At 36.0% G+C, this 10266-nt stretch overlaps 1 protein-coding gene across 1 annotated transcript in view; it reads left to right on the top strand.

Moving 5' to 3' along the window:
- Window positions 1-451: 451 nt before the first annotated feature.
- The window catches only part of LOC140936649 (coatomer subunit epsilon-like), a 13209-nt gene continuing 3394 nt past the window's right edge, over window positions 452-10266 (top strand). Inside the window, exons 1-9 of the mRNA XM_073386142.1 lie at window positions 452-602; window positions 707-769; window positions 1837-1937; window positions 5855-5951; window positions 6717-6766; window positions 7014-7067; window positions 7494-7515; window positions 7628-7687; window positions 10052-10207. Of these exons, the coding sequence (XP_073242243.1) occupies window positions 504-602; window positions 707-769; window positions 1837-1937; window positions 5855-5951; window positions 6717-6766; window positions 7014-7067; window positions 7494-7515; window positions 7628-7687; window positions 10052-10207 (702 nt within the window). The 5' untranslated portion in view covers window positions 452-503. The remainder of the gene's footprint in view (window positions 603-706; window positions 770-1836; window positions 1938-5854; window positions 5952-6716; window positions 6767-7013; window positions 7068-7493; window positions 7516-7627; window positions 7688-10051; window positions 10208-10266) is intronic.

Consider the following 10266-nt stretch of genomic DNA (forward strand, 5'->3'; position numbering starts at 1 on the left):
GGACATCCTGTTGTCATGGTAAATGATCCTTTTTTGGATCTTTCGTTTTTTTGGTAGTGAAAAATCCTTATGATCTGAGATCACTAATCCGATTATGGATTCTCCCAAAAAACCGCACTCTGAAACAAACATGGCGTCATCAAACAATTAGAACAAAGATGAGATAAGATATTAAAGATAAGAACCTTTATTTTTAAAAGTGTCAGAGTATTTAGCCCAAAGGGACTTATTTGGGACACTAAATAGACTATACCATTAAAAGAAAATGTTAAAAATGAGTACATGTATTTACGATCCCGTTTCTATTCAGTCCATTGCCAGCACTGCAATCAGAGGCCTAGAATCATATATGAAGTACCTACCCATCACTATAAGAATCTATATATTGGTACACTATAGGAATCATATATGAAGAAGCTACCCCAATGATTCAATGCGAGAACAACGCTCGTCTGGTCCTGGTGACGAATACTCGCGAAAGAAGAAAAGCGAAGAAAAGCAACATGGCGGCGAGTGGTGACGTGGACGAACTCTTCGAAATAAGAAATTCCTTTTACATTGGAAATTACCAATTCTGTGTAAATGAAGCTCAGAAGTTGCACGTAAGCCTTGCAACATCTTATTCATTTTAGGGCATTCAGTGGCCCGAGTGAAATCGGTTACCACTCGTTGACAATAATGATGTCTATGTCTAATTTGTTTCTAGCCCTCTTCACGCGAGTTAGCCATTGAAAAGGATGTTTATATGTACAGGGCTTACACAGCGCAGGTCAGTTAATGCTCTTTCAATGCATATGTTGTAGTTTTAATATTTTTAATCTGAGGCAATTTTGATTTTTCCTCTGTTTTTGCAACTTCATTAGCATACATTGCAATACCCAAAAACAAAAGAAAAACAAAAATTATCTGAGATAAAAAATTAACTACAACAGTGGTTTCATGCCCGTGCACTGCTTATCTTACGCTTTGAAGAGTAAAAGTTTCCCTTTAAGCCGAAAAAAAAAATGGGCTAACGATAGGTTGCTTATCTGGAATGTTGGATGATTGTGTCTGTGTATTTTTGTATGAAGGCTATCTTGTGAATTATAAAATATGTGTTTGTTTTTGGTGCAAAACTTGAGTTGGGTCGTGTGATCAGTCGCGATGGTAAAGGAGAAATATGATCTTGAAGTTAGTCAGAAATAATTGTCAAAATGGTAATCTTTGCAAGCTGTCCTACAAAAAACACAAAATAAATAACCTGGAAAAAACTGAATAGCTAATATAGTAAATCTCCAAGTGTACCGTTCAAAGCAAAACATAAAACACTCACTTCGAAATTGTGTAAAAATATAAGTAAATTTGCATATGTACTTTGAAACCTCTTGATACTTCTACATGCATCACAACTTTTTTCTAAATATAGTCAGCCACTTTCTAAGCAAAACACTAAAAAAGCATGATAACCGTAGGTTTCTCCAAGATTATTTCATCATTTTCTGACATAATAAAACTCAACTGCAGCAGAAGTCAAACAGAAGCGAATAGCAGGACAAGTGCTTGTTAGTTTACTTTTTACCAGCGACCAGTAGTTTTGTTTGCCGAGCCAAACAGGGAAATTGGCATCAACAAGGGCTAATTCATTTCTTGTAATTCCAGTCTAAAAGTTATATCAGTTAATCGAGTTATTCTGGCATACGGAATCAGCGATCAATTGCAAATATGGCTGAATGTATGCATACAGCAAAATGTTAACTAACTCAACTAAGGTATTTAATGTTCACGTCCTTGTTTACTAAATAATACGGTCAAATTCCATGAAATGTAATTAAATGTACATGAATTTGTATGTCATAGGGCAAACACAGAGTTGTTCTAGATGAGGTATCATCATCATCTCCTCCAGAGGTACAGCCAGTGAGAATGCTAGCTGATTATCACCAGAATCCTAACAAAAGGTCTGTGTTCTCTTTATTATTATGACCACTACAGGGTTTGAGCCAGGCCGCGCCATTGCGCCAATCCCGCACTGGAATTGAAATTGTCCCTTAAAAAAACGGCCAAGGGGACAATTTGTCCCCTTCAAAATGTAGGGAAAAAACTCGAAAGGTAGCACACACGATCGAAGAGATTTAGTTGAGAACAGATATTGCAAGCTAAAACAGAAAGTGGAAAATATATTTCATCACACGTTTAAAGTTCATTCTAAAGTCACCTTTCAGTCACGCTCTACTGAACACGTACGTCTCATGCTCTAACCAAGCGTGGTGAACGCACCTGGCAGTCTTTAACATGTCACATCGAAAACATGTTCGAACATTAGAACACTTTTTCGCTCCAAATCAAAGCCAGAGTGAATCAGAGAAAAATGATACAGAAGAAGAACAGTGTATTAATCAGGAAGAAAGGGATGAGGATCGAAGGAAACCGAAAAAATCACGAACTTTCCAGAAAACTTGGTTGCAAGATCACACATAGTTGCGCTATGAAAAGGAGGCGTACATCTACCAGTAATTACCTAAGAAAGGAATTGAAGTTTACAAGGGGATGCCGGGACGAGATTCTGCTGTGAAATGTTTTGAAGTGTAAAGCATAGTCATTGATCCTCTGTTTAAATATGACGAGAAAAAAAAGTCTCGACACCAATAACTTAACTTTCCTTGTTTGTATCACTTTTCTTGTATTACAAGGATCAGGTAAAAAAAAAAGGTTTTTGTTGGCTTGCCTGTATAGCCACACATATAGCCACAGCGTGAAAAAAATGTTGAATAACAATTGATTTGCCTGTCCCCCTAAAAATAAAAATGTCCCCCAAAATTTTAGACAAGGGGACAAATTGTCCCCCAGCGATCAAATCCTAGCTCAAACCCTGCCACTATTTTTGTTTGATGATCATGATAAAGATACAAAATAGCCCATGTTTGATATATTAAAATTCTAACATGTCTCTGAGGCTTTAAGGATAAACTTGCATATTTGTTATGACTCCATTGTTTAGCAATTCCCAGGAGAGACTTGAGCACAAAGAAAACCAAACCAAATATAGAAATATGACCTGGGAGCCTAGGAGTCATATTAGAATTTTAATATCACGTGTTGGCCATTGTACTTGTTGTACAATGGAATCCATTAATACATGTATGACCTTCATTGGGCTATGCGAAAGAAGCATTGCTTGGGTTTTCTTGCCATGGACTATCAAGTGATTTGAGGAAAACTAAGAGAAATCATAACGGTTTCTTGAAGTAGCAACGCCCTTGTATAAGCATCGCTTTTGGGACAAAAAGTTAATAATTACCACCTCCAAAAAGGCACTGTGGCCTGTTATAATCAAAATCAAAAGATATTAATATAGCATTTAAAACTGCCCTCGAATAAGCGCCGCATTTGAGGTGTGAGAAATTGAATAAGCATCGTGGTCCTTATTAGAGTAAATTACTGACCAATTTTTTAATATTTTATGTCCTATCAAAATGAAAGTTTGAAAGGACATATGTCCTTTTAAGTAAGAAAAATTATTTCCAGCACTGTAATGGCTTAATGATTAGCATTATTTTATTTGATCAGGCTCTACTACATATGATCTCCATAAATCTTCATTTCGTACAATATCTGAATCTAATGATTTATTACAGTCAGATTTATCTTAACGGACAGCTCTTTAAGACAGATACCCCACTAAATTGGACACCTAGAGTTGGTCCCTGCCTTTCTTTACTCCTTTTAGTTTACTCTTAATAACACAGATACATAGTGACACTCCCAAAGGTGTCCATCGCAGAGAGAGTTAACTGAAGATATTTCCGGGCTCAAAACTTTCAAACCTCTATATAAAATTCCTGTGTTTATATTGCCTGGCATTTTCTGAGCTGTTTATTGTAGCAGATTATATAGCAGTTGCCATCAGCGACTGTCATATGTCATTTTTCGTTGTTTTTACTACCGGTATGCAGTGCTGGACTTTCAGAAAAAAATCTTGGGGCCAACAGGCCCCCATGTTTTCATTTTTGGTCGCCAGAACAAGTATTCTGGTCGCCAAAAATTATATATTATAAGGTATTCAAGCTTAAGGTTCAGGAAATGGAATACACATTAAGAAAAACAAACTTAAGGAATCTTAAAAAAACTTATTTGGGATATTAATGAACAAAATCTGCAAAATTTGTTTTGCGTCCCATGTATTTGCACGTTCAGAAATGAACATCGGTGAAACTTCATCTATTTCGCGGTTGCCTAACACGTGATCGAAAGTCTCCAGAAAGAGGAAACGTCGCTAATGTTTTCGGGCAATGAAGTTGATTTCGCGAGAAGTCTGTTAGACAAACAGCATGAGTTCAACGGTACTTCATTAGAAGTCAATAAAATACTTCAAAGCTTTTATTTGGGTCGCCACGCTCAACAGAAATTTGCGTAAAGTTGTTTACAAGAATTGCGAAGTTCGAGTAAGCGCTGTTCGTTCTCGATTAGCTTCGATTAGCTTTAGCTTTTATCAGACTAATCTGCTATCGAGTCCGCAATCGAGATACATGTTGGGCAAAAAGAAATTGTTTTAAATATCGATGCGCTAAAAGTCATTCCCGGAGAAACACGGGACGATCTGTTGAGAATTGCGATCGATTTGCCCGAAAGTCGATAAGTCTTTCGTCGAATTCATTCATTTCACAATCCTCTTTCAAGTAAACATAGATTAGAGTGTTGAAAGAAATCGTTAAAGCGTTTAGACAAATCGTTAAAATGTTTAGACAAACCGTTAGAGCGTTTGGGCAAAACGTTAGAGCGTTAGCAAAACCGTTAGCTATCCGTTAGTTTTGTAAAGGATAACAGATTATCATTAGTGTACGTTTACCCAAAGAAGAAAGTCACCTATCTTGGTGGCCAGGTTGGCGACTAGCGGTGAAAATTTAGTCGCCACTGAGTAAAAGCTGGTCGCATTGGCGACCCCACAGGTCGCAACGTCGAGCCCTGGTATGTTTTTAAGGCAGTAGTTTGGCTGTACTTTGCATGTAAAAATACCAGTGCAGCTACACTATATATCAAAACAACAACCAAAAAAACAAACAAACAAACAACTGAGCCACTGCACCGCTTTTTGGGACGATGCTTATATGTCCCATTTTTTGTTGATATCAATAATTGTATCGATGTCAACAAACAACCCCCAAATTTGAGCAATGCTAACTGGTTATGAATCTTTAGTGAGGGGATTTTTAAAAGCCTGTCATGGAGAAATGATATAGAAATAGTTGTTAAAGGGTATTATTATATGTCATTGTGTGCACTTGCCAAGACCAACCCAGTTGCCTGTTAGATTTAAAGTTGACTTCTCTTTTGTTGACCAATGATGATGATTATTTAAAGAAATGAATGCAAACCAGTATAGGTACTCTAAAAGGTGGTTGATGATAATAATAATTTTGCAGTCATATTTTTATGTACAGTACAGTTCAAAAATAGGTTATCAGTCTCATCTCGTTTCTTATCTGGTAAGATGAGTGTTGCATCTCTGGAGACAAGTGTCTCATCTTGCAAGTATCACAGAAGCAGCAATTTTGGAATAAATTAAAAAAAAAATTGATATCACTACGTCTGACAAACCAATCCAGATTTTTGAGGGACAATGATCTGAAAAACCGTGCCAGTAGTGACTACAGTACAATTTTTGGTAACTGTATTTAAACATGTCTAACCCTGAGGATGTTTTAGACCTCAGTGTCCAGGTTATAGTTGTACCCATGTTATTAATGAAGATTTCAATAAAATTTTGATCTTTAGGACCTTGGAAAGTGTTCACAATCTGCTGTACAGTCTGTAGGTGTCCATAACTTAACGGTACATTGTCTTATTTATTACATTGTACTTCTGTTGTTCAATGTAGGGACTCCATCCTGAAGTCTATAGAAAAGAAATTAAACTCCAGTGATCTCAATGACTATGACTTATTGATGGCAGCCTCTATCTACTTTAATGAACAGGTTTGTGACTGTATAGCATTTTAAATTTTTTTTTGCCTTTTTTTTTCTGTCTCGCCATCGAGCGAGTGCAGAAACGGGTGCTACGCATTATCTTTCCTGTGCTGCACTACCAAGAGGCCTTAGCTACTACCGGGTGTATACCACTTCACACAAGAAGAATGGAGTTGTGTAGCAAATTATTCGCAAAGATAAAAAAGCCCGAGTCCCGTCTTTGCCATGTTGTTCCACCCCATCGGTCGCAGGCGCACGGCTGCTCCCTTCGCAACAAAGACAGACCATCCCTTATAAGTTGCAAAACTGAACGCTTTAAACGAAGCTTTTTTCCAGCGATGTGCCTTTATGCTCATGGCATGTAATTTAGGAACTTATGGGAATTTAATGTATAACTTGATATATATTTTTAGTTTCTAGTTTTTTTTATCTAATTTATTGTATTATATCTTCTCATAATTGTAAGGCCCAGTCCATTTTGAACACAATGGAATTAGTTTAAATTATTATTTTTTTCTTGATTAATATCTATATCTTTGTAAAATAATTTCAAAATTCGCTTATTTCTAAGCGCGACGATTTTATTAATAAACCAGACTTACTTACTCCTGGCACATTTACACTGTACCACTTCTTATATGTAACTTGAAAAAATAATGTGCCTGGAAACATAAAAGCTTTTTCGCCATGTACATGCAGTTGCAATGAATATTTCATCTTGTTGAGGTGCTTCTGTAAACCTTCTACCATCTGACTGCTTTTTGTTAAAAACAGAATTTTGAGTCTGCATTAAGATGTCTTCATCAGTCTGAGTCTTTAGAGTGGTAAGCTACATTTTTTATGTATTTATATATTCTGATAATCCGTTAAGCCTGCCTGTTAGCACACCAATCAGTGATAGCTACAGTATTATAATAAAAACAACCTGCTAAAAAGCAAAGAAACAATGTGAAGGTGTTTCATTGGTACGTTGCATGAATTGTTTGTAATAAATATGTTACCAGACAGTTTAAGTAAAGAACCTTAGATTCCTGTCCTGAGACTGTTACATGTATTATTTTGTTTTCATAGCTCTGCTTTGTCTGTTCAAATATATATCAGCATGGACAGAATAGATCTTGCCAGGTGAGTAAAACAGTTAACTGTTATTTTTTTTAGCTGCAAGATTACTAAGTCACCATCCATACAAATCCGATTTCTTTTGAAACCGCATATTTTTATTTTTTGATACCACTCTTCAGAGTGGATTTATTTGGATCTGACGGGTTTGGAGAATTTGCGTGAACAACTGAAATGTCAACTTCGTCATAAACTTGGGTCCAGTCGATGAAAACTTTCAAGATGAAACAAGGAACTATGGCATTACTATTTTGCATATTAAACTTACAGGATTAATGTCTTTAAATTTTGATTATATCTGCACTGCGGTGCTTATTTGAGTACTAAATATAGCACTTACTCTAAAATAGTAATAGTAATTAGTAATTTACTTGTTGGGCTAATTTTTGTTTTCTCTCTCTATCTTTTTTGTTTCCAATTCTCTTTCATTAGGAAAGAACTAAAAAGAATGCAGGTTTGTTTTCAAATTACTTTCAATTCACTGTGATTAAGTTTGTAAAATACCATCAATAGAATAAGGCAATGAAAACTTATGTAGAATTATATTTTTCTTCACCTGACTGTAGGACCTAGATGATGATGCTACACTGACGCAACTGTCCCTCGCATGGTTTAATCTTGCTGTGGTAAGAAAATTTGAAAATTTTTACCAGCAATAACATTTAATTTTTGTTATTATTCATTCAAAATATTTCCCCAATTCTGATTGGCTAAAAGCACACCCATAATTCACCATAACCAGTTACTGATGACCAAATTTGGAAGAATTTTGTGTTTAACGAGGAAATGACATCAAAAATGCAGCCTTCTACAGGTTGATGCACCATTAATCGAGAAGACCTGGGGATGAGTTTGAGTTGTTTTGGTTGTAAACTTGAAAAATGGCAGACATTTCACTTGTTTCAAGAGTAAGAACCAGGCGAAAAAATAGCTAAAAACATGGCAAGAACAGCAAGAAGACAACTCGAAGGGGGACATCTGCTATTTGGAGAATATTTGTGGAGCCGAACAACCCTAAATGTGCACTATCGAAGATGAACTTAACATTGATGGAGGTAAGCATGTTTAGCCATGTTTTTAAACTAGGAATTATTTTGAATGAATAATAAAGCAATTATTGAATTCGGCTTTTGTATCATATGAAAAATTATGGAGATCTCGAAGGGTGTTATCTGCCGATATCACCCTCCTCGATCTCCATAATTCTTCATAAGATACTCAGCCTCATTCATTTATTGTTAATTATTCTCAAGTGTAGTGTTTCATTTATAAGTGACATTTACGCAAGCAGGGACCTCTTTTGCTTATTGTAAGGGAAGCCTGTTAAATCAAGTAATTAGAATGTGATTCAATAAGTGGGTGCATGTAAGTAGATAAATAAATTATAAATTAACGGATGACTATATGTATAAGCATATTGATAAACAATTATGGTAATTCCATGTTTCGCACTTCACATCACCTCTTTAAAATTGCATTACAACATTTGAGGTGGCAATTTCAAGCCATGCTTGCAGCTCAATAAAAAACAAGCAGAATAACAAGCAGGCAGTGCAAAAACCAGCATGGCGGCCCCATCTTTTAATCCCTTTTTTTCCTTTTCAAGGGAATTACCTTAATGCCCTTTGACATTCAACTACCGGTTGCCACACTTACTTCTCCTGGCTATACAAACCAGTGGCAGATCCAGGGAAGGGTCCCCCCTTATTTTTAGACCAAACTGAAGCCTGAAGGGACGAAAAAAATTTTTTCAGACTGCCCCCCCTATCTCACGGTTTGGATGACCGCCCCCCCCCCCGCCCCCCCTTATCTGAAGGTCTGGATCGGCCGCTGCAATTGAACTCAGTTTAGTCCCTTGTTAAATTTTCAAAGAGATGTTTTGTGATTGATAAAATTAAAAGAAATAGAAAACTTGAATTATATGGAACTCATCCAGGGCCGTTTTCTAGCGGTGCCTGGACCCCCTGCAAAATTAAGTTTGCTCTTGGGTGAGTGGGAAATCTCAGTTTTTGCCCAGAAATCACATACTGGCATCCTTGATTTCACAGGTTCAGAACACTGCGCTACCCTATAATTTTTCTTAAAGCATGGTCTTGTTATCTGAAAAATTTCAAATAAAATTAAAATATTTTTGACCACACCATAGACATGTATGGTGTAGGTCAAAATTTAATTCGTTATAAGTTCTTAACCAAGGTTGGTACTCAATTCCTTTGTCTCTTAACAATAATTAACAATGATTTAGGGTAAGGAGGCGAAAGGAATCGAGAATCAACCTCGTACTCGTACTCATACTTAATTTATACTTGACAACCTGGAGCTTGCTAGGCCGCTAACTTAAGTTGCTAATACATCGAGTTTTTAAAGAAACATACAAAATAAGTTGAAAGAAAATAAAAATAAATCAATTTGTTATATAAGCACCAATGAAATACTAGGTGATCTTTCATGCGAAAACATAATATCTTCACACATGAAAAAAACAATCATGTTGTTTTAACATGTGAAAAGATCACCATTGCTATGGCTACGTAATAAATTGTCTTTCGCACCAAAGAAATATTTAAGTGAAATGGTTTGGCATTTCATTGGTGTTTATATAGTAAATAGAACATTACATGGACGCTTGGAGATACGAAGTTTCTCTTCTCGTGTTGGAAAATATTTCACTCATTCGCTGCGCTCACTTGAAGAGAAATTTCCTATCTCCGTGCGGCCATGAAACCATTTACATGGCTAAAAGCTAAAAGATAATTGTAAAAGCTTCATATAATGATTACAGGACTGAGAATAGGGGAAATGGAAAAATAATTATAAGACTAACTAAAACGTAGTTGATGCTACATAGGTAACACCTACTTGCATCAAAGTTCGTCTTTCTGATTTGTGTTACGAACTTTTTAATGGTAGGATAACCTCTGAATTTAATTTTGCCCTACATGTATAATTTATACATGTATGTACACTTTTTATATTAATCGTTTTTGTAGGGTGGAGAGAAATATCAGGATGCATACTATATTTTTCAAGAGCTTTCTGACAAATACACACCAACTGTCATGTTGCTCAATGGTCAGGCTGTTGCATATATGCACATGGGAAAGTTTGAAGATGCAGAGAGTGTGCTTCAGGATGCTCTAGACAAAGTAAGTTTAAATTATAAAAAATACGTTGTTGTACAATGTAGGTGTACAAGGTGTATCAT

The sequence above is a fragment of the Porites lutea genome, chromosome 5 (genome assembly GCF_958299795.1).
Source record: "Porites lutea chromosome 5, jaPorLute2.1, whole genome shotgun sequence".
NCBI lineage: Eukaryota > Metazoa > Cnidaria > Anthozoa > Scleractinia > Poritidae > Porites > Porites lutea.